A 27,932-nucleotide genomic window follows, 5' to 3' on the forward strand; every position below is an offset into this window, starting at 1 on the left:
TTTCCGATTATTTAACTTTGTAATTTGCAGATTTTGAGCATTGTACTTGTTTGGTTTCGGTTGAAAATGATTTTTGCCTAGTTGAGACCTGATAGCAGCCATTGTCAGAGTTTACACTTAAGCACATTAAGATACAATTAATTAAGCTATGTTTATTGTATTCAAGCAGAACTGTTCTAGTTCTCTTTAAAAATACGTTTACGATTTCTCAAGGTACATTTGACATTCAAGACTTTGGAGTCGCAGGGACTCCACTAGTCCATAACAGGTAACAAAATAATTTTCACAAATAGCTAAATAAAATATGATTTACTTTCCTTACTCTAATTACGATTATATGTTATACTTTAAATACTTTAAAAATAGTCAGTTATAGTAAGTAAGAAAATATATGTAAACTTTTTATTTCCGAGTGTAAATTCTGTTATCTAGAAGACAGTCTATGAAGTAGAGCTTACAAACTAGATCGAGTATCAGCTGGAAAAGTTTTTGCGAAGATACTGATCTTTCAGAAATGGAAATTTAGAAATTTATACTCAATAAATTTGTGTTTTATCTCTAGTAATACGACGAGTAAATTTGTATTATTCATTCATATATTTAAAAATTTAATCTAACCTACTTTCACCCACTGCTGAGGGTCCTTATCGGAGCTACTCACCCATTTGCTCGGATTTCTCGGATATGGAAATATTGTCCTCGAAAACATGTCTTTTTCTGTCACAGACTCTTTGCCGGTTTTTGCGAAATTTTTCATACGCTTTTTGTAAAGTTTCAAAACGAAAATCATAAACACGAATGATGAGTTTGTGGTAAAATGATTTATTTGTTTGTGAAATTAAGTGTAAAATTAATTCAAAATGCAGTTCTGTTCGTAAAAATAAAACTATAATCTAGGGTAAATGCAAAGTTTGGAAAACTAAGCTGAGGAAACAAATGTTACAAAAGAGAATCATGTTAAAGCAACTGAAACAAACAGTGCAAATCGAGAATCATACAAATACAAGGAAGGAAATGGTTTTACTTTTTATCACAATTGCGTATGAAAAATTTCTTTAATTGCTAGAAGCTGCCACGCCCTCCGCTAGCACCGCCCCCACTGTTGTTGCCACTGGAGCTGCCCAATCCGGCCGTGGACTGGCGCGGCACCAGTATCCGGGGCAAGGTGAGCGATCTTTTCGGGAAGCCGTGTCTGCCTGTCTCTGCCGCCGGTGGCGGAGGATGCAGTTGCTCCGAACTGTCCTTTCCCGATGACGGCCCAGCCTCGGCCTTCGGACCCACCTCCTGTACCCCATCGGTTGGCTTGACGTCATTTTCTGGCTGCTGCCAATGTCACGCATACGACTGCGCCGTCTGTGGCATCATTCCACCGGAATAACCCCCTTCGAGACCAGGAGGCCGCTCTACCAGGTTCTTGAGACGCCCCCTCAGCTCCTCGAGACTCTTGGACTTGGCCTTGTTGATGCGTTTATACTTGACGTCCTTGGGCTTGGTCACCGATCGATGGTTGGACATCACGCGGTTGTAATTGGTTACCTGGGATGTACAAATAATGTTAGGAAATTCTGTGTAGTCCAATGATACCCTTAGTTACCTGTGTCTTCCCATTCGGCTGCTCCTGTATAACGGAGGCCACGGGCGACGGTGGCGATGGTGGCTGCAACTGGGGAACCTTGACGCTGAGAGTGGTGCAGGGCGCGTCGTGGCTGGGCGATCGTTTTAGGGCGCCGAGCTGGCGGCGAGGAATGGCGACGCCACCCTCGACGGGCGACGAATCTTTGGCTTTATCTGCGGCACCGACGGCGGCGGAGGAGCCGGAGGGACTGGGCGCATCTATCTGACCCTCTGTGGAACTGGAGCTGAGCGCTTTGTCCGAACGGTTCTTAAACTTGTCGCGCTTCTCGGCCACGTCCGAGGTGGGTTCCGGATCCTCCTCTACCGAGTATACCGTCTCCAGGATATCCGGACGTCGCAGAAAGCAATTGTTCCGCCTGGCCGCCCCGTACTTGTTCAGATTCGTTTCGATCGCATCGGAAATGGAGCGTACAATGGTGATGCCATCGCTGCCCAACATACCGCCGCCTGCTCCGCTGCTCTTCCTCCGGGTGCCCAGAGTCATCGGTCCGTCGGAGTCGATCTCCTCCAGCACCACCGCCGAATCGGAATCGTTCAGAGAGTCCAGCTCGTTGGCGTAGCTGGCCTCGATCGTCTCCAGGCCGTGATCCACCAGGCGGGAGGAGAGGGTGTCGATGACCTTCTGCTGTCGCTGGATGGTCAGTTCCCGGTGATTGAGCAAGCTGGCGATCTGTTTCTGTTTCCGCTTCAGGCGCGATTCCAGCAGCAAGAGCTGGGAGGTGAGTGAGTTCATCTGATCAGACTTTTCCTTCTGGTAGCGGTAGTGCTGCTGAACCTTGAAAGGGAAAATAATATCAATAAAAATTAATAAAATAATAAGCCTATCATTAAGAGTATAAACAACTTGTTTAGCTGCATTTTAAATAACAAACTCAATTAATGATCGCGTGTTTTTATTTTAGTGGTTTCGTGAGAGACTATCATTGGTATAATACCATTGATTTAAGTATAATTTGCAAACAAATGATTCGTGATATGGAAAATGTTAATAAAAAGTCAAAAGAAATTAACTTATCAAATATTACTAACTAAGTTGGCAAATAAGTATTACTTATCTAACATTAGTTTACCTGCATGGCATAAGCCTTCCTCCACTTCATGATGTGCTCCGTTTGGAATCGCACCTTGGAACGAAGCTCCTCGATGATGGCTCTGGCTGTGTGCAAATCCTTGGGATCCTGGTTCATCATGTTGAGGCGCAGATTGCTGGTGTGACTGGAAACGGGTACTGGCGGAGGCCATTGGAATTCCAACGGTGGCTGGTTCACATCCGTGGGCAGGGAGCCCCTCGGCTGGGCGCTCTTGGTGGTTTTCGGTGTGGATGGTACGGTGCCGGCTCCACTAGAGCCAGATCCAGTTGCCACAGGTCCACTGCCAGTGCTTCCCCCACCCCCGCCCCCGGCTGTGTTTCCGGACACGGCACTAGCCGCCGGGGGTTGGGTGGGCTGCTTCTGAATGCTGCACGCCATGCTGCTGATGGTTTTGGCAAATTGTGTCGCTCGCCCGGCATACATTTGGCTGATATATACGGTGTTGCTTTATCCGATGTGTGCCCCGCTGGTGGAGAGCATGCAAGGATGTGCAGTGGTCCGAAGCCCGAGAACGTGCTCCCTGGAAAAGAACACAAGAGTGGCGCATGTTTTATTAATAGCCAATATTTGCCAAGCGGTAGGAAGATGAAAAACTGTAGCAACAATTTATAGTGGCACAACACCTTCTCCTCGGTCGGTCTTGCCTCGGAAGTTCTGTCCCCAGATTTTTCACCAACAATTTATCTCGGCGGGTATGCATTACACATATTTGCGGCAATAATTTCGCCGGCTCTTGTTTGGGACACTCTTTTCGAGGAATCCGTCAACAAGCCCGGGGCATGTTAAACAGAAATTACGCATACGCCTCGTGGGCCCTCGACAGATGGAAGTATGCAAATTCCATTAAAATTCCAATGAAACAAGTACATTGTGTATAAAATTATGAAAACAAAAAATTACATTAAAATCGAATTAAAATGAAATTCTTTAGCCGCGCATTTTACACTCCTTTGCAATTATAATTATTATATTTATTACGCCAGACTTCGGTAGCTGTTCTTCCGTTTCATTTACAGATAAGGGACAGGACTTCTTTTTAATATATTCCACAACTAGAGCAGCTGACGTAAGGCAGAAATTTATGAGTTCATGACTATTGTGACATTATTATATAATGTGATTAGTCGGACGGAATTGGGGTTTTCCGCTCTGCCCCATGCTTTGTGCCTCATTTAAATGAGCATTTTAATTTGTATTATCACCGCCAATTAAAGTTGCATTTGTTTGACAACAATCGAGCAATTTTCCATGATCTATTGACCCTTTAATGCAATTACATAAATGCAATTTGTTCATGCTTGAAGTCAAATGTAATTTATTAACAGATTATTTGAGAATTATCTCAAGAAGTATTTAATTTTCTTTCTTAACTGGTTTCGTTGAGGAAGAGTGCCTCTGGAGCTTCCGTTTCCACGCGAATCGTGGAATGCATCTGGGGAAGAACAAGCTTTTAAAAACAATTAACAAATAAGCCAGACGTGGCATGCAACCAGAGTCCCCGGGAGTCGTGATGGATGGTGGCAACCTGGTGGCATTGCAACTCATTCACGCACGCAGCCTCGTCAGGCATTTCAGCTGCAACTGCCCCTTCGCTTCATCCATCACTCTTAATTATGACAATTGCCCACTGGGCCAAGATGGACAAGAGTACACAGAGTTCTCACCTTATGGCCGGCTCAGAATTGATTGGTGCTCATGTGGCCATTAGCATTTAATGGGAATTACCTGCCTGCCAAGGGTCGCTCTCCATTTGAGCCTTGAGTTTACGGTCTCTTAGGTAAGCTGATCGCATAATTCCTTTTGATTCCACTTCAATTGGATGCAAGGGCTAAATTAAGATGCAACAGGGTTTCTCAGCTTGACCTTTACAAGGACAAATCATGCATGTCCTGGCGAGTATAAACGATTTAAGCTTGTATGCTTAAATATATGGGCTGTGCAGTTGCGTTTCAGCGAATAAATTTTAAATGAGTTCAAAGAATTCAAAAGAACCAGGAAAATTGTTTTCCAGTTACAGCAATTAAAAGAGACTCTTCAATGGAAATTTTATTTTCAAGCCAACTTGTATGCCATGGACGTGATTTTGACACCATTTTAAGATTCTGTCCCAACCACCAGACAGACAAATGGTCCAAAGTCAGCCAAAAAAGTAAAACATGTCAGGCAACCACATGGGAGGCTTTTGTCCATGGCCTTGAAAAGTTCAGTGTTCTTGGACTGTTTGTTTTGCCTTGACCACGAAAGGACATCGTTAATGATATTAAACGTCACTGCCATCCTTGTCATTTTTTCACCCACACTTGTGATTATACGACAAACAATGAAGTCTGTGCTTTTAAATCCCCAGTTTAAAAATGCTCCATCTTCTTTCGCTTCTAATGAATCCAATCGATTTCCATTCCATTTTCCAAAAACATCGTTTCATTTTATACATTTTTTGTTAATTTTAGGGCATCCAAAGGACTGGAATATTCAGGGAACTTTCACAAGAACTATCTCCTTTTATAGGCGGAACGTGACCGAAACAAGCCATTTCACACGCAAATTGCCTTCATTCCCCCCACTTTTCTCCAAAGTGGTTCTCCTGGCGAGCTTGCATTAAATATTTATCCAATCAATAAAGAATATTTTTCGGCGCTTTCTTCCCCCATTTATTTCCCTCTTTTCGTGAATAAATGCGCCAGCAAGCGTTTCAAGACGACTGACAATAAGGTCCTGAGTTTTTTTTTTCATTATTATTGGCAATCTGAAAGTTTTCGCTGGCTGCTTGCTTTATATAAATATTATTATACTTTTTGTTTGGGGCACATTTTTGCCACTGCCTTATCGCTTATCGACGGAATTTGGTTTGAGTTAACATGCCTGCCACGCATTTTTCACACGCACTTTCCACATGTTGCGTATCTGTAAGGTTGTGTATCTGTAGGGTTGTGTATCTGCAATGTTGTCATTGTTTGGTCGGCTTTGTTTGTTTGCTGTTCAAAATATGCGTGGGTAGCACACATTTTTTATGTAGTGCCACTTAGGGTTTGGGCTCAAATTTGTATATCCTGTAGAACAGCAGTTAAATTAATTAAAACTGTAGCTGTACTTTAACCCCCGAGGGTTTCAGTATCAATGTTTAAAGGTTATCCTTTGACCAAGCTAGGAAATAATTCATTTATTATATTTAATTAAATAAAATAATCTAGCATGAGTAATAACTAATAAGACAATTACTTCGATTGAAACAACTTCCTCTTTTCATTTTGGGAATAAACAACGCAATTCGTATACAGTCACTTTTTTTTAAATGGGCATCTAAATCAGAATGTGTGGCTTTTTAGATTTATGCCGTTTTTTTTTATTTGTGCAACCTTCAACTAACTCTCATGCGCATCGAACTGTGATGGGATCAAAGCTGATCTCATTTATTTTGCGGACAAGTTAAATAAATTTTCGTAGACGTCAGTGCGCTTGGGAATTCTGCCCAACTTAGTCAAGCATTGCTTTTTTTCATTAGCCATTGGGAGCCATTTAAAAAGCTACACGGAAGTTAGATTGGATTGATTTATGGACAATGTACATATTGGCAGCAAAACAGTTGAAAAAACATCAGCTATAATCATTGGGGAAAATATGTTCTTTTTCGTATAGACATTGGAAAGAGTTTCATTTTCCTCTCGAGGGTTTTATTGAAATTCCACTGTTTATCTTATACAAAAAAAATTGCCCTTGCACCGTGGCACGTGTCTATTAAAAATGCCACTGAAAATGGTCCATCTTGGGAAAGGTAAATGAATACAAAAGGACATGAAATGAGGTGTGACCTTCGGGGTTGCATAGAAGGTCAGTGCGGAGGTGGCTGGCTGTTGGATGTCGGCCAACAAACGGCATGCAAAACCAGACATTTATCTCTCTATAAAAAATAGCCGAGAACGGGCCAAAATGGCAGCAGCACACACAGAAGCAACACGGAAACAAATAAAAATCAACAGGATTAAATATGCAAGTCCGACTGTCTCTTTCCCACAAAGCTGGCCCTCTTTTCCAGCTAGCAACGAGCTTTGCCCGGGGTTCAGCCTTGTGTCTTGCCTTGGCACTGGAGTCTGGGTCCAATCTGCTACATTTTGTCGAGGATTCCTCGTCGGTCCGACTCAGACCAATCCACCCTCTCATCTTTTCAGTTTCCTACCCTCCAGCTCGGGTGTCCTTCGCACGTTATACGTTTTACTTTCAGCCAGGACACTGGGCCGTAAATATGGCTGCTGAGCCGGACTCTCTAGTGGATTCAACAAGTTTAAGAGTAATTGGGGAGCTCTCAGCCACGGCGATATCTCCTATAGAACTTCATTATATATAAACCTTGTATTTTATTTTTACCAAAAATGATAAGGTAAATATCAACTTTTGAGATACATTTTAGCGAATATTAAAGCCATTTCGAATCGGATTTGGGAAAGGAATACCATCTTAGATTCAGGGTTCTAATGGCCTTCAATCTGCATTAAAATATCTTGAATATCGATATATAAAATTTTCTATCGATTTTTGACCAAAAACATGATGTTACCCCTTTGAAAATTATCGAAAATGGGGTCAGATTTTAGTTGGTGAGGTTTTGATGCAGAATCAGTGGCGGCGCGAGGGGGGGGCGAAAGGGGCAGTCGCCCCGAGCGCCAAGACTAAGGGGCGGGGGGGGGGGGGGGGGGGGGGGGGGGGCGCGCCAAAAGCGTCTTTCGCCCCGAGCGCCAACGAGGCTCGCGCCGCCACTGTGCAGAATTATTCTTCTCGAAGATCTAAGATCGAGAAGGTATAACATTTGTCGATCGGATAATTTTTAGCAAAAATATGTCAATTTCTCTTCAGTAAATTGATGCCCAGACCCTTGTCGACCAAGTTAAGAACACAGTGGCCAAAATATTAACTTTTTCATCACATTTTATCGAATTTTAAAGTCATATCGTGTCGGATTTGGGAAAGGAATACCGTTGACGATTCAGAGTTCTAAAGGCCATCAATCTGCATTAAAATATTTGAAAAATCGATAAATAAAATTTTCGATCGATTTTTGGCCAAAATCATGATATTACCCCTTTGAAAATTTTCGAAAATGGGGTCAGATTTTAGTTGCCCAGAAATATGGAAATTTTCCTGGAAATAAAGGATGCGGGGAGTCCTGTTGAGAAACTGTGGGTTATGGTGTACCTCGAGCTGAAATAAAATTTCCGTCACACGTCTTAGTTGAAAATCGAAAATAGAACTGTTGCAAGTCACTCTGCTGCATAATTGAACTATTTTCTGGGGTCGCCCCCTCTCAGTTGAAGGGATTCCAGCCAAGGTTAAAGAACCAGCTCCGAATAGAGCAACTTTACCAGTCAGCCACGTAAGTGAATTATGCATTCTGTGCACTCGCTCTCGTACAACATGGCGTATGAGTGATAACTTGGCTAAAACGAAAAAGGGAAAACCGAACATTGAGTCGGTAAATTGCATTTGCTGAATCGCAGTGGGGAAATTGAAAACTATGTAGCTACAGCACCAAAGTTAATTAAATGATATGGAAGCAGCAGGGTAGTTTGAAATATTGAATACCAAATAGACTGAAGCTGAAGCAAATTGCTTACTTCCTTTTGATGAATTATAGAATGTTACTATTCCCTTGGATTTTCCAGCCATTTAGGAATTTAAGGCAACAGGATGAATTGCGGAAAATTGCGCCTTTGGTGCGGTTTCGGGTAATTTAACACCTTGGCCGCGCATTAGGCTAACGAAACCGCAGACCAAAATACTTCGAATATCAATCATCCGCCCCGTTGGCCAACAGCAGGAACCGTTCAACGTGGCTGAACTCTGACCGGCCCGCTTGCCTGCCGGTGCCCATGGCCCGTTTCCAGAACCTTTAGGCCATTTGCGCTGACGCTGACAGCTTAATTTACAGTTTTCACCGACTTAATCGGAAAATGTGTAAAATGCTTTTGGCTACTTACAGATTCAATTTATTTTCAGTTAGTCCTCGGCAAAGGATAAATGCCTGCAAGCAAAACAATATTAAAAAGAAATTAATTTATGTCGAATTTAAGCAGGCTGATTTAAAGGAAAATTTTTTTGTTAAATGGGTTTATTTAATTGATTAAATGTGAATATTTTTCAGGGAAACTGACAAACTTTCTGTTGGCAACTAGTCTTTCCTAAATGTTCATCCAAAGATTTGTGCATTTGGTTGGTTCTGCCTGCGTAGCCAAGTTTTTGTTCAGCTGTCAAAAGTAATCAAGATGCAAATGCATTCGGAAAATCGAATGAAAGGATTCTTTTCTCTTAAAAGTTAGGGAAGGTTATAAATATTGAGAACAATAAGCTACTGAAATCCTACAATTGAAAAGGGACTAAAAAAGCACAAGGTTTTGTGCAAGGATTTGCTTTTTTCCTAGAATCTTAAACTAGCTGAGAGTTCTATTCGATTTCGAAATTCTAAAATTCCTATGGAATCTGGAAAACTTTTTCTAGAATTTACAGAAGTAACTTTAAAAGACCCTGATGGATATTACACGGATGCAAATGGTTCGGTTCTGCTCCCTGCAAATAGAAACAATAGACAAGCCAACAAGGACAATGGCAGGCTTAAGGGCATTTGAGGGCTGCCGCTGACGAAGGCAGCGAGGCTGTTGCATTGATGCATTAAATAAGGAGGCAGTTGCAAGGCAGTCGCTTGAATGGCAAGGTCATATTCCCGTCACCACAAAGTTCGAAAAAGGAAAGTGTTGAAACAAAAGTGTTGCAATATGTATGGATAGCCATGAAAAGGCGGACGCGGACTTGCAGGATGCGGCAGGGAACACTAAAACAGACATTTCGCGACATTATGGTGACTTTAAAATATAAGACATTACATAAAATTCGTGGTAGTTTACCATAACGTTTTTTATTTTGTCTAAAGTCGCAGATCCATCAAAATATAATTGGTGGGAGAGCGTAAATATTATTCAACTATTGTTGGCAAAACTTATTCATTTGCCATTGTCACCAACAGAATTCAAAACTCACAGCAGGAGGTTGGGCAACGCTTTTTTTGTAGACTATGGGAACTATTTTTGAAATAAAAGTAATTATGAAAATTCAATCAAAAAATTATGAGAAAAGTGTACTTGGCGCAACGTTTTGTAAATTAATTCTCAGGCTCGACTGAGGCAGTTATGGCGCCTCACTCATCATCATCATCATCGTCATTATTAGCCAACCATTCGGGCATATTAACAAGCCTGGCCAACAAGGCCAGTTATGTAGCTGTGGGGGAATGTGGCAAGGAGAAGGAATACAGGAATTCCTGTGTAGCAATCAGCAGATTGTGTGGCAGCCTGCCGTTCATTTCCCTATTTATTCAACAAGTTCCGCTGTGTGGCCCCGAAACTTGCTACAGGATTCGACATGACAGGCCAAAGGACTCGGTCTACGGACACTTTTATGCACATATAATCACATATTTTTGCTCTCGCAGGACATCGATTTGTTTGGAATTTGTTGCATGCCTGAAGGATACCCAAGAAGTCCCATTTCGGCTGCCTTCTGATCCCTTATTTTAGTGGCATTTATTTTGTCACACGTGTTTACGGTTGTGTGCGGCTAGCAAAGTCCTGAAAGCCCGTAAGTGCGTGTTTATTTGATAGAGTCCTGCCCCCAAAGTCATGCCTCCTTCTTCGTCCTTGAGTTGCTTCCCTTACTGACTGCTTTTTCGGGGGACTGACTACTGCCTTAAAGGTATTTGTGCTGTTGTGGCACGTTATCGAAGGCATGCAGGCTGGAAATGGAATCCCAGGCATCCTTGTAATTGGGGCAAGGGTTTTTTGCCACAACTTCTTGCCACAGTAGTATGAGTGTGTTTCGGTGTGTGTGTTATGTGTTTGTGTGTGTATTATGATAGCCGTAAACTCATTTCATATTTATTAAATTTGCCGCGCTACGGTTTTATTTTCATTTGGCACGTACCACAAGTAAAATAAACATCCGAGCAAGTTTTTCCTTTGTTTTTGATACACTCTCCTCGGTCGGATTCAGTCTCCATCTCCCACTCCGTTACTGCCGTATTGTGCCAATATTGTGCAAACAATGTACAAATATTTCTGGGGCTCTCAAGCACTTTCTAATTAAGCAGAAAAATCATTTTTCTCATTTTGGGTTTCCTAATATCTGTGCTACCTTCAAAAGACTCCCTCAGAGCATGTGAATTTTATGGCCGGGGAATTGGAGCTCCCAGCTTGGGTTCATTTTTCGTGGCTTAACTGCTTGAATTGTGGCCATAACTCCTGACTTCCCCCATCCCCTTTTTCCGCCACAAACGGAACTATGTAATTAAAAAGTTTTGCAGAGAGATTTCCGAGCTACAAAAAAGTGAGGGGAAAAAAGCTTGTTTGCATATTTCTGCGTCAGCCAGAAACAATAATTAAAAACAAACCCACACAGAGACGACCGCACAACGTCCACGGGCGGGGTTTTAACGTCTGGTTTTAAAATCATTTATAGTTTGATTATTTTGGTTTATTTTTGACTAGATAGGGAATCAAAAGCCGATAGTCAAAAACTGTTTTTACTGAATAAAAATTGTTTGATAAAGATACAAGAGAATTATCCACGAGATGTTTTGTTTTTATTCTATATCTTCTTTGTTGGTAAGAGGATTAAGGAATTTAAAATTGAATAAATTCAGGCATTCCTAAAGGAAAACTAAAAATAATCACGCTGTCAGTCTGTGGCTTTTTTAAGGGCTTTATTGTGTATAGTAAGTCGTAAATCAAACTTTTGTAACATTTCCGGTACGTATTTGTTAGGAAGCACTATGGTAAAGCCCAATATTTGCATTCGAATAAACAAACGTCGACTTCCAGCCAAACCAGTGGAATGAAACCAACCAGAACCAGAACCCAAACTTAAAACCCAAACCAGAAGCAGATGTATATTTGACTTTGGGAGTAGAACGAACACAACCGGGCCAAAACAAGTGCAACAGGCAATCCGGACCAGAAGCAGCTGCTTTGTGTTTATTCTCCGAATGTCGAGAAGAGCAAACCTGAAAGCCACAACAAACTTTAAACTAAGAAATTCTCTTTCAAAAAATCTCTTGACTGCTGTAACCATTTTTATTTGAACTATTTACCTGCCTTTGACAGAGTTTTAAATCATTCTAAGGCCAAGATCAAAAAGTTAAGATGTATAAAAGCAACGGTTCGGTTGCTCAACCACTTAATTTCAACTGCAATCCGGAGGAAATGGGGCCACTAGTAGCAAGTTTCTGCCAGAGCTTCTGGTGGGAACAGGTGCCACAACGGTGGACTGCCAGGGAAAATAGGGGGAGCCCTCGGCTCCAGCTCAACAAACTCACAGACGACAGCTTAAAATAATAAAAGTAGTCAAATTCTGTTTTTATGAAGCATTAGGCAGCAAGAGTCAAGAGTGCAGCATGATAATGTTTTGTTTGAGAAAGATGGGAGTCGGGTTTGGAATCATATACCCGGAGGAAATTGGGTTAATTATTTGTGTTTTTGTTCATCATGGTAACATAATTCTCTAATACAAAAATTTATAGTTTTCAAGCACCTTTTGGTCGCAGAAACCCCTTTCTTTAGATGGAGCCCCTCAAGAGCAAAGCCCCAGAACTACCCGTTGAAAATCGGATTATTTGTGATGCTATAATCCGAGCTGTTCGCAGTTTTGCTTAGCATGTCAACAAATTTGTCAACTAATTAGAGCAGTTGGTCGCCTGTCGTTTTGCCAGCTGGAAGTCTTTGCAATACATGGCCGAAACTGAAACCACAACACTCGGTGATCAAACAAATACAAGAGACGTATGCTCTGGCTTGCACAACTCTGGGGCACGATGTGTTGCATAATCGAAACCACAGTTGCAGAGACAAAAGTCAGAGCAGCAGTAACAATAAATCCTACAATACACCCACTAGGCAGCAACCGGTTTTCAATCTGCTACCGCTCTCAGATGGCCAAAAAACAGAAGAAATATCTGCACCATAAACGCATAACGCAAACTTCAATTGTGCCTCTAACTTTGGCTTAACCCACTGCCCTCGGACGGTTTATTTTTATTATTCCGCTTTTTTTCCCATGCTGCTTACCTGAACTTCGGCCATAATTATGCCATTTTGATACACTCAACGGGAATTGGTGTTACGATGATTTTTCATGGGGTTTAAAAATGCATTTGAATTTTATTTTTATTTGCCGAGACATTTTGGCCAAGTTAAATAATGTTTAATGTTGATTTTCTAGGGTAAATAATGAAATGAAATATTTCTTTGTGTGATGTGCCTTCCAATTTAGAACCTCAGGAACTTTATAATTTGTTCCATTTGTGACAAAAGCAAGAGTTCTCTATGACTTTCAATTAAAGTACCTAGTACAATACAAATAGTGAATTAAATATTCGGTGTAAATTGGTAAATTTGACTAGTTTCCCTCTGGTTTCTCACGAATATCGTGCTGTTGTCTTGCGTTACACTTAACTTTGCCTTCGAGAAAAACTCGTTTGGGACCTGCAAGTTTTTTGCACTTTTTGCCGCCGAGGCGAGTGCGTGTGCCGGTAATCAGCAATCCGGCCAACAAGAACCCAGGGGCAATTCTGCGGTTTGTTTTTTGTTTTGTTGCTAACTATCAGCTGGCCGGAAAATTTGAAACGTGAGATGGAAGACGCCAGAAGATGGTGGTGGTTGTGTCTTGGCTTATTCCGGGACTAAAACTTTTCCAACTTTCACAATTTGCGCTAAGTGCGTTGTGTGATTTGTGCGGGCAACGGGACAATGGGTTATCTAGCCGGGCTAACTAAAAGTTTTCCGCAAGACTGCGGCTTAAACACTTTGGAGCACTCTCAATTAGGCTGGCTGATAGAAAACAAAGTCTAAGAGCCATTAAAATATTAGATTTCAGGGCTACGATTTCCCGAGAGCACAACCCATTTCCCAGGTCATCTCAATTGGGTGTAATCCAAATCTTAAATGGCAACGGAAGAAATGCTTTCTCCAAATTTTATTGAGAGTGGCCAATAGTCCAAGTACTCTTAATTGCCGGCAATAAAAAGCGTAATTAGAACAAGAGAAAAACTCATTTCGTTTCATGGGGGACAATTACTTTTTACTATGTTGCATATATCTCAAAAAGTGCATTAGAAAGGCGTTCATTTCTTTCTGCGTTATGATGACCCAGACCAGTCAGTTTGGCTTCTTTCTTGATGGCCTAATCAAAAGTTGGGGAAGTTACAACTTTGTGCGCTAATTGCCAATGAAAATAAAAGTTAAGCGTGTGTATAAACAATCACAAAAGCCTAAAGTTTTTATTGTCCCATCATGATTGGGTCTTTTCCTGCAAAAAGCCATCAAAGTCTTCGGGTTAGAACCCTTTGAAACATGCAGGTCATGACATTATAGTTTGAAAAATAAATACTTTTGTATGCAAATTTTCCATTTATATTTATTTATTTTTACTTCAATTAACTCTTCGGTAAAGAGGGGTACTTTTCGGCTTATTGTGGGTGGCGTGAAGGTCGATTTTGCGCCACTTTTTTGCTGATATTTAAGCGGCTTACGCTTCATAAATGTACCTTGTACTTTAGGTATCACATTTTTTTGGCCACTGCAATTAGTGGAAATGGGGTATAGACTATTTCGAAATATATTTTTTGTTCAGCTTAACAATGTACGATTTTTTACGCCACCTATTTTACGCAAGATTATCTTGGCAATGGGTTTTGCCGCTCATTTACGATTGCAATAATATATTTGCAAATTGTTACCCAAAACTCAGACTGGTAATGATATTTTAATGTGCATTTATATCTTTTGAAGGGTACTCTCTATTATGGTTTTTTAAAAAAGTTTCGGTAGCTGTAACCACTGTGCACCGGATGTCACTTGCCACTTGGCTTTGGCCTTGTCTGCATAATAATTTTTAGCCAGCAGTAGCGTGTCTGACCAAGTGTCCGGATAAGTTTTGCTCGTTGACACTTTCATAAATTCTAATTAGCAGCCACAAAGAGTGTCATCTGCAGGGATTTTTCAATGGGCATTCAAAATGACCAAGACCAAGTACCATTGAAAGTTAAAAATTAGCTAAAAATAATCTAGACTGTTATTCAAATTTAATTTTAGCTTAATGGCTTTTAATAGGTTTATAGAACAGATGGACAAACAAATTGTTAAATTTTATATATTATTTTATATTATTATTAGTTTATTGGCTTTTTAATAGACTTTTGTGCTTTGTTTTGATCTTGAGACTGGCGTCCGCCAATAAAACTTGACCTTACTACCCGCCAATAACCGGCTTTGAAGTTCGACCCTGGGCTAGATATGTTTGGCAACATGATATATACAAAAAAGGCAACATAATAACACAAAGACAAAGTTGAATTCTTAATGATAATTTTACATCTTCTATAAGGCATTTAAAAGATATTCTGTATAATACGGTAGATTACAAAGAATTCCAAGAGAAAATGTTATACGTTTCTTTTTGTTTCAGACTTTTGATTAGGCCTAGACTTTCGGGTTAACGATCTGGGCGTTTGTGGTCTAAGGACTGGCTTTAAATCACGACTATGTTAGCCGGCACGTTTTAATTTAATGCTTGCAACTTGCACTTACCCAAATCCCATCCAATAAATTGCTGTCTGTCGATTCCAGCACGGCAATTTCTACCAAAAAAAAAACAACAAAACATGGAGATGAAAGGAACGATTTCTAACAGGCCCGTCCACTTGGCCGTGCTCTTCGATTATTGGGTCAACAGGCCCGGGGCAAGCACGAACAATTGCCCCAGAAATATTCGGATGGCTGCGGTTGCATGCGTGCGGATGAACGCAATCACTCTCGAGTTGATCGAGATGATAGGCCTTAAATTAATTATCGTGTTTGCCTAGTTTTGGTAGTACAGTTTAAGCCAATATTTGTCTGCCTCTCCTCTGAGTGCCGCTCAGTTTCAAGCCATTAATTAATTGAGACTTGCCGAAGTGGCAGTTAAGTTGGCAAATGAAAAACATTTGGCTCTGTCAGCTCACATTTGGGAAAATTTAACCAAAGATGGTTGAATCGAAAAAACGAGAACGCCAACTGGCTTGGTCCTCAAAGTGCCAGTTCCCGATGGCTTTTTGCGGCAGACAATTTTTGGCAGTCACTGTGGCGACAAAGTTGGCCCCACGACGATAACTGTGGGAAAAGTCTGGCAATGGGTGTGTTGCGGTGGCAGTTGCGGTTGCTGTGGGTGCGTATCTGCCAGACAGACTGTGAGAAAAACGCAAGAGCCCCGCTCCGCAAAACGATATCAGAAATTACTTCTGTCGCCTTCAACATCCGCATTCAAATTGGCCAAATTAATGGGCGAGCATGAACCAGAACTTGAAAACACGACAACATATTTGCTGAAAGTCTGAGTGCTGAGTGAATTTAATTGCTTGAACATTTGAGGTCAAAACGAGAGGATAAGACTGTTTATTTGAGAAGTGTTTTCGAAATAATGAGGCGTATACTTTGGCATGGCCTGAGGCTGGGAAAATTCCTCTTACCAACTCAGATAGAGGTCGTCTGAGGTAACGGAAAAGGAAGACAGAAGTAATATTATGAAACATACTTGGTTAACATTAACCACAATGACAATATTATTTTCATTTGTTCTTTGAAATATTTCCAGCTGCTCTGCTCCAGCCCGGTTTCATCAAGGGCTCGTCAAGCAATTTCAAAGTTGGAGCTTAAATTGAAGCAGCTGGCCGAAAGAAACCACAAAACTGAAACCAAAGGAGCAGAACCCAAACAATGGCCTCGAGACCCGTAGGTTGGGTCCGCCGATGTGCATAATGAAATCGTGGCACAGTTACTTCGCATTCAAATTGCAGTTTCTGGTGGTAGAAGGTAGAAGGTTGATGGTGGAAGTTTGAGGGAAAAAAATAGCCCTCCCTCCTATCTAAAAAAAGAAAGTTCACCGGATGCCGATGATGCTGCAGGGCAGAAGTAGAACCTGAGAAAATGATGATGCAAGTGGCAGCCTTCACTGCACAGATGGCTCTGCGCCGTGACGCGACAAAAGCGAAGGAATCTTCGATTGACTTGCTGACTTACTGACAGAATAACAACCTGACTGGCTAGCTGACCGGCTGAATGACTTGGGGCATAATTGGGAACCGGAGAGTATGCAAAACAGGGCAGCCATGGTCCGCAAACCAGTCTAATCATTTTCCACACCAATTTTCCAGCAATTTTCCGCCTTTTTTTCGCACATTTAGGCTACAGCTGTCACGTTTTCTATGCTCTATTTTATATCCAAAGCCTAAAAAGAAAATTTCGGGTTTCGGACCATAATTCATAATTAGCTGAGGGTGCCGTCAGATCACTTTGGAGTCCCTTTGAAAAAACGCTTCTCTAGCAATTTATTTTAATTAAAAACCTAAACCCAATTGACCTACGACGTCAAAACAAAACAAAGGGAAACTAAAATGTTTACAACATTGCAGTTTAAATACCCTTTTAAAGTTTTATTCTGAGGAAACTCAATTTAGGTAATTACTTGCAAAAGAATCAAAAATTATACTTCGTAATAAAAAAATAAAACCTTTTCTTTATTACATTTTTATGGCTGCTTGGGTATATTTTTAGTGCGAATGCGGCTATTGTTTCATTTTCACAAAAGAGCCATGTTCGTGTTTGTGTTCATGTTTCTGGCCGCAGCGGCCGTTTCATGTCTGCAATTAATCATAAAAATTGTTTGCACCTTGCCGTGGACTAACCGCAGGCCAGCATTTCGTTAAGGTCCGGGGCACGTATGGCATTACACACTTCCGTTTCCGCTCTGTCTCGCCCATTTTCGGGCCATCGAGGGGATTTGGGATTGGGCGAGGGGGCCAGCTCACCGCTTACCGCTTACCACCGTCGCACAAGCAAATACAAAGATCAAAAAATCAAAAAGTTTTTTATTGCATTCTGGGTTTTGAATGTCTGGCTTCCGTTCTTTTTATATATTTTGCACGCGCCAAATATATTTTGTGATTTATGGAGCGCAAAATCCATAAGAAACATGACGGGGGCGACAAACTCTGATGTGATGGGGAATGGCTGACCAGGTCATCGGGTCGCATCCAAGAATTAAAAATTAAGCTTTAAGCCCAGTTTCATTTTTGAGGCTTTCAGAAATCCCCCAATAAATAAAATATTTATTGTCATCCATTGCATAATTGTCACTTTGGGACCAACTCTTAACCAACTTTTAATTAATAAAGTCTTTTAGCGGTTATTTCGCACTTTATGCTTTTTTAATGGCTTTTATTATTTAAAACTTTTGGCATGTCAACAAGCTGTCGACAGTTGCCCGCCAATTGCCATTGATGTGAAGGCACTTTTTCTTACTTTTCCCCTAGAGGATTTTTCATTTTATCTGGTGCGACACTTTGAATACAAACAACACTGTCCTATGTGATTGGATTGGGTTTTTTCGTTTCGGGCTTTGATCGACACTTGATGGGAGGGTAATTATCATACACAGTATTGCTGCTCATTTGGTATTATGGTAATGACAGACCTTCTGCATTCCCCAAAACCAATTATGCCGAGGTGTTGAGCCGTCAACACATACCCGGGACCGGGCCCGGGCCCTCGCACACTCTCTCCGAAGCAAACAGCTCAAATCCGAACGCAAAACCAAAGCCAAATAAAATAAAAACCCCGGAGACTCAAAGCCAAATCGCAGGGACAAACAATAAAGTGGGAATTTGTGCGTCTGCCTTAGTGTTTGCTCAGTCAGCAAGTGACATGCAATTATTTATACATTAGCGCTGGAGCGGAGTGTAAATATTTGCCGCAAACTTTTTTTGTTTTCTGCCAGGAGGGAGATACATTGCGTATACGCAGTGTAGGAAGTGTGGCCATCACGGTAGAGCGTTTGAAATACATTATCTGGTTGCGACGATGAAAGGGTTTTTGTTTTTGATATTTTGGGAAAATAATTATTCACTGGGATATACTGAAATTCCAGTTTGGCATCACTACTGGGCATTTGTCTAATAAATTATTTTGTTGATAAAATATTCGGGGCCCACGACAGTCACGCCCTCCATCATTGAGCCAGTCAATCAGAAGGCCAAACAAATCGATTGCCAGCGGCAGGCAGGAACACTGATAAGGAAATCAGTTCACCACCCACGCATATTTTACGGCAAACCGTACGGCCTACTTGTTGCTGATACACATTTTTTCAAAGCGGATGCGGATGCGCGGTGCCCCGAGTCTTTTCTCAAAAAGAAAAAAAAGTATGTGTAACCAAAGAAAACGCCGCAGAAGAAATGCTGTCATAAAATCTCTTAAGTGTATTTTCCCGCGCACGTTCCTTTACGCGAATTTTCAATATTTTTTTTGACACATTAAAGGAGGTTTATGCTGAGGATTTGAGGAAGAATAATGGCTACCTTACGCCTGAGTTCAAAGTGATTGGAATGGGTTGAGAGTGAAATGGGAAACCCTAAGATGGTTGGCTCTGACATTTCCAGGAGTAACGCCAAAAGGCTTAAAATAATTGCAGGTTTACCCTTACAGGTTTTAAACTTCAAACTCACCTCTTTATCTTGGAAGTATCTTTTCGAAAATCATAAACTGCAAAGAAAAGAAATGAGAATTTTTATAAGTAATTATTTCAAGACTAAAATGTATTGTATATATGTTCAGGTACTTCTCTAGCATAGAGTCTCTCTATCGTGTCGCCTTGCAGCCAGCTTTCTTTTGAACCTTTCCCTTGTCCCAATATCAATGCCGATAATTTACCCAATGCTTTTACGGATAATTCACTTAATTCGCACTCGAAAGTTGTCAGTGAAAATGAAACAAGCTGGAAAACGTTTTGGGCTTTTCGTCTTTTTTGTTTATCGCCCAAACTGGCAACCAAGTCGTGCAGTTCAGGGCCTAAGTCAGTCCATGGATTTTTAATTGGCTCCGAAGGCCAGGGCAGTAGCGGGGACAGGTGTGGGAGGTCCCCAGAAGGGAAACCCAATGACTACAGTAAATGAACGACCAAAAAAAAAGGTCATGCCAGGTAGGCCAACTGAAAAGCAACCGAGAGACAGCTGCGTTGCAACGGCTTTTGGCCGTAACTGGAACTGCGATTTGGAACTGAGCCGACTGGGAACTCACCCAGCTGGGAGTTCAGTCAGTCGTGAGCGAAAATCGGCTGGCATACAGTCCTAGGGGACCGGAGGTGGGACAAATCCGGAGGAGGGGATGCTAACTTGATTAAAGATTTCACACTTGATTAAACACAAAGGCCAGTTTCATTGTTGTGGCATCTGCAATTTGCAGCGGATAGTTTGTTGCAATGCTAACAGATCCATTAGAGGATGAAAGAACTAACTAATGTTAATTTATTATTTAAGTTAGAGAAGTATTTATTATAGAAGCATTATATTATAGGCAAAAAACAATCTTTAAAGCTTATCTTTTTATTGATTTATTTTCAGAGAAAATCTATAATAATATCATGATAGTTTGAATTTGAATAACAGTTATTATAAACCATAATTTTAGCTGCCAAAACACTCTCTCTAAACATTTCATTTCCTCCACCTAAAACAATGGAAATATCTTGGCCATTTATCTGGGTGATTTGAAGTCAAAACCAAATGCCTATAAAAGCAAAAGGCCACAGAAAACTACAATTAAAATGAAAAAGAGGGAGAGAAATAAAAATTGTGAAGAAATAATACCCTGAATCGTGATCCATAACTGGGTCAAATCCCAGATGAGGGCGGATCCAGCGATTTGAATGGAAATCGCTCACTAAGCTGTGGGAGCGGAGATCTTTGTAATGGAAATGGAAATGTGTCGGGAAACTTTTCTGGCGGCCTGACGGCCTGGCGGCTTGGCTTCATGCATGCAGAATTGCAAGGTTGAGAGAAAAGTTTTAATCATATACCGGGTGTGGTCGGTAAAAGTTCATTAATTTGCCGGAAACTTTTATGAAGCACTTGACTTGGCTTGGGTTGGCTTGCAATAAATGCCATTACAGTAAGCCGCCATCCGACCGGAGGGGCCAGAAGTCCGGAGAGAACAAGAAAAGTCGTGCTGGACCATGGAAGCCCAACGAGGCAGGCGCATAAATAAATAATGGAAAAAAATGGAACCGCAGCCGTTGCACATTTTATGCAAATATATTGGCAAGCTGAAGAAGAAACTTTCGTTCACCCTAAGCGTTAATACAGACCCAAAAGGGGTGACAAGGATGCGGCGGGGTGGACTCTGGATTGGGCCAGTGAACGTGAGGAGTGCAGGCCGGGCCCCATGACCGCACATGGCAATGAGGTACAATCCTCCTTCGCCAAACACCCCTACACTTCTTGATACGCCCTCTGGCTAATATAAACAGAGAGAAAATTGCTGGGAATTTTATTTACTTTTTCTTAGTTTCTGGACCCTGAACATCAGTAGTTGTTGGATAAAAAATAACATATTTTCCCAGTGTGGTTACTGCATTTCCATATATACATATTCCACCAGCAGCAATGAAAATGTTAGGAGCCCATGAGCAAAATGCATAACTTTTGTGCTATATTCATTGTTTTCCGCGTTTTCCTGCTTTTTTGAAGCGTTTAGTATCTGTGGTTATGCATTTTGCAGATTTTCTTTACTTTATGATGTAGCTGGAATGGATTTTTTTTGGAATATTAAATGGGAAAGCATTATAGAGACATAGCAGAAGGGCCACGGAATAGATGCCCTCCAGCAGAATTTTATTTAATAAACATATAGTAGTTATTGGAACTTCCAAAAATAAGAGTAGCAATTACATTGTCTCCATTATGACCAATTCATGCAGAAAAGCAAAGCAAATCCCGTAAATAAAAACCAAAAGCATGATGCCACAATACAATCGTTGACCCTTGCATAAATGTATCTTTGTATCTCGGAGATACTCCTCGGATGCCGGCGGATATTGACGTGTTTTTTGTTGTTTTTTTCTCGGGTCTCTCTTATGCAAATTGCTTGCAAATACACAATTAACTTGCTTCGCTTTTGTATGCATTTATGCGATGACGATGGCGATGACTATTACTCTGGGTACGACTGTGACTCTTGGCGATTTGCATGACTGGAAGCGTAACGCGCACGCGTTCGTCTTTAAACTGGAGCGTTAAATGCGGGTGCATTGCTCGCCGAGTTAGTCAAGCAGTCAATCAAACCCGCCATCCATCCATTCATCCATTCATTGGCAGAGACCGCAGCCGAAGCCATAGATTTGGTCGTTTGCCATCATCCGAGTGGCATCTTTGATGTTGGGTTTCAATCCCCAACGCCCCACCAACGCCAAGAACCGCAGTCCAGAACAGCCAACTCACTAATAGCTAGCCAGCCAGCCCGCAGAGTCCTCAGCAAACCTCAAAAAGCAATTCAATTGCTTGATTATTCAATTCCAATGGATGGCTTCCCTCCCAGGTATTGTTTAGAACTTGATACTCGGAGTTGCTTAGGAAGTGAGACCCTATTGTAGATGATTAAGGGAGTTAGAGACTAATTTAATCCAATTTTAGTTTTTATTTCCCCTTTTTTTAAATAAATAAGATATATGCAGTTCCATGACCTAACTAGACCTTTTCAAGGAGATGGCTGATTACTTTACAAATCAATTAATATCATCAATTAGACCCCATTCGGCGGCGTTATTATTTGTGGCCCCATTTTGGAGTTAAGCCCTAACTGTAATTGTCATGTGTTACTCAACTTTTCGACATCGTATCTGTATCCGTATCTGGCCGGGTAGCTGGGAATGTATCTGCTCGTTGCATGGCTCGTAAAAAGCTCATTAAACCAAATGCCGCTGACAGGGTGACTGACTGTCCGCTGAATTGAAGGCAAGGGAAGAAGAGGCTTTACTTTTTTTTTTGAAATCCTCGTCATTGTAAAAAGACACAAACAGAAAAAAAAGAAGAAAAACCAGCATATCAGGCCGAGAACCCAGCGGATTGTAACAGTAAACCTTGGATTTTCGAATGCAAACGATATAGAAGTAAGAACAACAAAGGCCGTAGGAACGGTACATGTTGTCAAAATAATTACAAAGCCCCGAAATTGTAGCGACATGTAATTAACGTAAAATGCGTGGCCGAATCTGGGGCTGCCGTGCTTTTTGATATCTGGGCAGAGCAAATGTTGCGTTCGTAATGAGCCGAGAGTGCGCGGCGCATGTGAAATTCGTATCTAAAAGAAACATGTATGTGAGTACACAGGTGCTTAATGGGCCACTGTCATTTGTTTTCCCCACCTTCCTCGTTTTTTTTTACTTTTTGAGGTATGAAAGAAGGTAAAAAACGCGGCCAAATTTGATTAACCCAAATAAGCCGCAGCCGCAGCCAGTTTCCAGCGACTTGTCATATCTCTCTGCCCCCCTTTTCACGTTGATGTCATTTTCATTCATCATTTTCGTTGGACTTTCATTTAATTGATATATCCATAAAGTGATTACTTCTCAGATCTTTCATTGTAAAGAGAACATGACCGGATAATCCATCAAGTGGCTACAAAATAGGAGACACCTTTTCGGAATAAAATTCCCATTTTAATGTACTGTCTGTGTTATCGGAAATTAATTTCCATTTCTGGTTTATGATACATTAGGCCGGCATTGAATAGTTTGTGGAGCTTTGCCCCCCTCTGGGGCTTTGCTTCATTACCAATTGAACCTGTGCACTTGAAATCGTTCCATTTTCCCATTTATGGTATTGATATAACAAGACTGAAATGTGACACACGAATAATTAAAAGCTGTTCGCCCACATGGGGGTGGTGTGGTGATGTTTGGTGGGGTGAAACGGCAGCCAAGCGCAAACAGAACATAATTAGTATGTAGAATGTGTGTGTGCGTGTTTAGAACCCCACCGGTGACCAGTGAGCACCAGGGAGAGATACAAATGTATCTATGTATCCATGCATGTGCATGTCGCTTGCAGGCAGCAAACTGAACAAAACTGAAAAAAAATTGCTGAAAAACAATTGTAACCAAACATTGTAGGCAACATGTTGTAGCCACGACAACAGCAACAGAAACAGACACAGAAATAGGAACAGAAACAACAGCAAACAGAAGTAGCAACATCCACCGACAACCCGAAACAAGGCATAATGCGACACAAGGTTCCGCTAGAATGCCCAGGCCCATGGCCCATTCTCATGCCCATGCCCCGTGCAGTTAGTTGCACCTGCCCCGTCCCGTGCCCTACGCCCCGTTCTGTCCTGTCCACCCTTCCCCGCCACCCCAGTCACGATTCTTGCCACTGCAGCGTTGCACTTCAATCTTTCTGGGGGAGAAAGGTTCGGTTTGTTGGGTAATTGTTTGGCTGTCTGGCTGTTTGTTGCCTAACGGAAAGTAGCAAGCATCGAGAATGCCAACTTTTGGCCAAATGAACTGCAAGTGCTGGCTCTTAACTTTGTCAGAAACTTGATTCACGAGTTTGGCCAACATCCACCCAACGACACTCTACGACACAGAATGATTTAATAGTTTTGTTTTTTGTCGAGAAAATCGGTAATGAACAAATAGGCTTCGGCCCTTCACTTCTTTTCTGCTTCTGGGCCATGTTAGAGAATGTAATTTAAGAATCTCTTTGGGGACTTACATAACCCGGAAAGCTAATTTTTTATGAAAAGAGAGCTAAATAGATGAAGCATGACAAGGAAACTGACAATAACAAAACTTTTGCCTCCCATTGCCTTTTGTTTGATTGTGAGCCTTTTGTTTAAGTTTCAGTTTAAGGCAGTTAAGGGAGGGGGCATCCCCAGCAGCGGCAGCGCCAGCAAAAAGTTGTAAGGAAAACAGGGATCGGCCAACAGACTCGGCCCTTGGCCCAACTCGGCCCTTAGTGGGCATTCAATCCCTTTTATGGAGGCCAAACTGTTGCTTTCGGACATAAGGAATATTTATGGCTTATCAATTTGCGGGGCACGTGCGAAAGGTCGGCAACCTTCGAAGCTGGGAACTTTCGGGCCTCGAGCTGGGAAAAATTCAATTAGGCTCCTCTCTAAAGAGATGTAATTCGTTATAATTGCTCATAATTGGCAAAAAATTGCGCATATTACAATTTCTGTTGCTTAGCTTGTTTATCGACAGCTCAGCGCCTTTGTGAGCAACATTTTAATTAAATTTCTAAGCCGGCGTTTGTTTTAGTTCGCTGCTGTCCTTCTGCCAACTCTGTCCGTCAACTGTTCCGGCTGTCTGGCTGTCCGGCATTTGGCCAAAAAACATACAAAGCAGCCGACGACGAGCAGCAGGTGGGAAAAAGCATCCTGCCGCGCCGGGACAGGTTGTTTGTCTTGCTAATTAAAGTTGCGTAAAAGCAATGCTTTTGTAGTTGAATCCAACAGATACTTTGTGTAAATCAAAGTAAGGAGCGAATAACATTGTTTACCCAGCTGTAGGACAAGGTAGAGGAGGTCCTTCGAACAATACAATACCTACCTTAATAATGCTAATTGCCAACGCTGCCTGTGACAAGTTTCTCCTAATAGATTAGTGGCGGCTAATTACCAAACATTTGGGTGAATAAAGCAGAATAATCTATTTGGCAGCAATTACCCCTCCATATTAAGCAGATATCTGCTTGCCAGATAAGCCATTACGACTTACTCAAGCTAATTAATTTCGAATTGCCGGGCATTAAGTGAAAAACAAACTAATATTCTCGTTTCTTTATTTTCAGAATTTATATGCTAAGCAGTCAATCTTTCAGAGGCGGATGAAAAGGGAAATCGAAGAAATTTATAAAGGTAATTTCCCCGGCGGCCATGGCGGAAACGAAAGCCAAATCGAATCGAACTATCAATGCGCATCGATGTCTGCGTATACGTAATTTTCGAGTTGACAATCGCCCGACTCTTGCTTCCTGACTCTTTTCGCTTTCCGATTGCCAGCCACTATTTATAGCCAACTGTGGCCGGATTGTTGGCTCGTCTGAAAGCCTTGAGACTCTCCGCTTGTTGCTGTCACTCTTCTTTATTGTCGCTCAACAATTTGCAGCCATTATTTAAAAGGCCCAGATGGAGGATGGCACTATGGCAGTAGCCAGAGTAGCAGCTGGGTAGTGTGGGTGACTCTGCCGGAGGATGGAGCCCAACTTCGTGAGGCTCTCATAAATGCCGCATCAATATCTTTGGATTTAAGTTTCCTCAAAAAATAAAAAAGAAGTCGCAGCTGCAAAAGTTTCCCTAAAACGGACAGCAATTCGCTTCATATTGGGATCATGGTTATTTCGGTTGCTGTTGATAGTGTGGAAGGGTCTTGGAAATATTTACATTTTTAAACTTTTTGATTGGCTAATAAATTGTTGCTTAGAAGTTGAAACCGTATGATTATTCTTTCTTTATCTTTCGTTTTAATTAGGTATTACTTTCAGCTTGCTTAAAGACTTTGAATCCCAACTTTATTTTCTTTTAAAGCCCCATTTTCTATATCATATTTAAAAGTGAAATACCACTTTTTCGAAGACTAAAAAAATACATAGATTCGCAGAGCTGCTGCTCTGTGAGCACTTTCATCCGAGACCCCTTGAGTGGCCTACTTCAAGTCAGCTCCATGCAAATGGGATCGGTCCCATCCCGGACCTGGCCCAAGTGCTGGTCTTTGTCTGCAGCCAAGTTCCTTATCTGCCGCGCCCATCTGCGCCTGCCACACGACGCCAACGTCGCCCTCGTCTGGAGTCCGATTCCCAAAGCTGGATTTTCGAGGAGGCGGAGGCCAGGAGCGGAGGTGGCGCGGAGGCTAGGATGGAGCGGATGTGATGCTGGAACTGAAGCGTCGGTGCATGTCTGCCACGTTTTGGCTTAACAAGTGATAAACTTGTCGCTTGTCCGCTCCGCGTTGTCGTCGCCTTTTTGCCAGGTCCTTGGCGAGAATGGGCAGCCGACGCCTTTGCAAAGTGCCCGGAAAGCTACTCTTCCCCATCCCCCAACCCACTGACAGTCTCTCACTAACTTGGTCTAAGACTGAGTGCGCTGTAAATAGTTAAGTACAAATTGCATGGCTAATTTGAGCCGTTGCATAAGGCTTAAGGAGCAGATGACAACTTGACCGTGGACTCAGCTTAGAGGAGGTGCCAAGTTGATTTGGCATGAGTAATGACCGTCGAGAGCTCTTCCCATAAAGTAGACAACTTTATTAGAAACTGTCTGGAAATAATTTTAGCATGCAATGGAAAATAATAGAACAAAGTTCGCAGTCAATGAACTAAAGGCCCATAAAAACAGCACAGGCTTAGAACAAACTTCACAAGCATGTTTCTTGGAAATATTACGACCTGTGTGATACGGGGCTTACTTGTCCGGTCTGTTGGCGCAATTCAAAAGTACCAAAAAAAACAAAAAAAAAATATCAGCTTTCGCCTCCTTTCACTTCTTTGAGGAGAGGAACTTTTCGAGACTTGTTTTCTAGCGAATCAAAAGTAAATATTTTTTAATGTAACAAGCAAACAAATGCTTGTCTTTTCTTAATTTTTCAAAGAGAAATTCGAGCTAAGAGTTCGTTTAAAATTTTCTCAGTCTAAGGACGCTAATGCCATAAATCTACATAGAGTCTGGGCCTCAATTATCTTTATTGGAAGATAAACATCTCGCTCTAATAGGCTGCACAAATAGAGGAAAATTAGTAGTTTCCCACAGATCTCGCATTAACCCAGTTTTGAGTGTAAACCGGATCTAATTATGATTTATTCCTATTTGGGACAGACCCTCTAACCCTACCAGAGTTTAGGTTCTTACCCAAATTTTATTTATTTTATTCACTGCTCCATTTGTATGCGCCCCGGGATCAAAATTAATTTCGTTTTAATGGTCACATTTATCCACATCGTTGGCCGATGTTGTTTCACGATTTTTCAGCACAATCACTACACTTGGGGAAAAATATTTTCAAATAATTTTTCAAAATATCTAGCCAATTTCCATAATTCATATGATTACGAATTATTTCACACTTTTTCTTTGCATAACACAATTTTTAGCATTTGTTTAATGGAGCGCAATGGGGGCTCTTTCGTTTTGTTTTGTTTTTATTAGTGGGCCAGGCCAGCTAATCACTGGAGCAGCTGTAGTTAGCGGAACGAGTATAGTGTCTGCCAATTAGTACTGACTGTTTTTTGAGTTTGTTTTTCGAGCGAGGCACCAACCGCACGCAGCGAAACCCGTTTTTTGATTGAAAGAAGCTTTAAGTTCGTAGCTG

General features: G+C 41.6%; 1 protein-coding gene across 1 annotated transcript; it reads right to left on the minus strand.

Moving 5' to 3' along the window:
* Positions 1–802: 802 nt before the first annotated feature.
* LOC6498273 lies at positions 803–27,932 on the minus strand. The gene is made up of 6 exons (XM_032451814.2): positions 27,473–27,932; positions 19,297–19,333; positions 8,696–8,739; positions 2,706–3,246; positions 1,595–2,410; positions 803–1,536 (listed from the first exon to the last, which is right to left on the minus strand). The coding sequence occupies exons 4-6, from the start codon at positions 3,147–3,149 to the stop codon at positions 1,333–1,335; spliced, it is 1,464 nt and encodes a 487-aa protein (XP_032307705.1). The 5' UTR covers positions 3,150–3,246; positions 8,696–8,739; positions 19,297–19,333; positions 27,473–27,932; the 3' UTR covers positions 803–1,332.

The sequence above is a fragment of the Drosophila ananassae genome, chromosome 3R, assembly GCF_017639315.1.
Source record: "Drosophila ananassae strain 14024-0371.13 chromosome 3R, ASM1763931v2, whole genome shotgun sequence".
Lineage (NCBI taxonomy): Eukaryota > Metazoa > Arthropoda > Insecta > Diptera > Drosophilidae > Drosophila > Drosophila ananassae.

What these genes read in the sequence shown, in the direction of transcription:
- LOC6498273 (XM_032451814.2), bottom strand. Translation starts at nt 3,149, where the DNA reads ATGTATGCCGGGCGAGCGACACAATTTGCCAAAACCATCAGCAGCATG. An exon ending in GGAAGGCTTATGCCATGCAG is followed by an intron (nt 2,411 to 2,705) that starts GTAAACTAATGT and finishes TTCCCTTTCAAG; the next exon opens with GTTCAGCAGCACTACCGCTA. An exon ending in AGCCGAATGGGAAGACACAG is followed by an intron (nt 1,537 to 1,594) that starts GTAACTAAGGGT and finishes TGTACATCCCAG; the next exon opens with GTAACCAATTACAACCGCGT.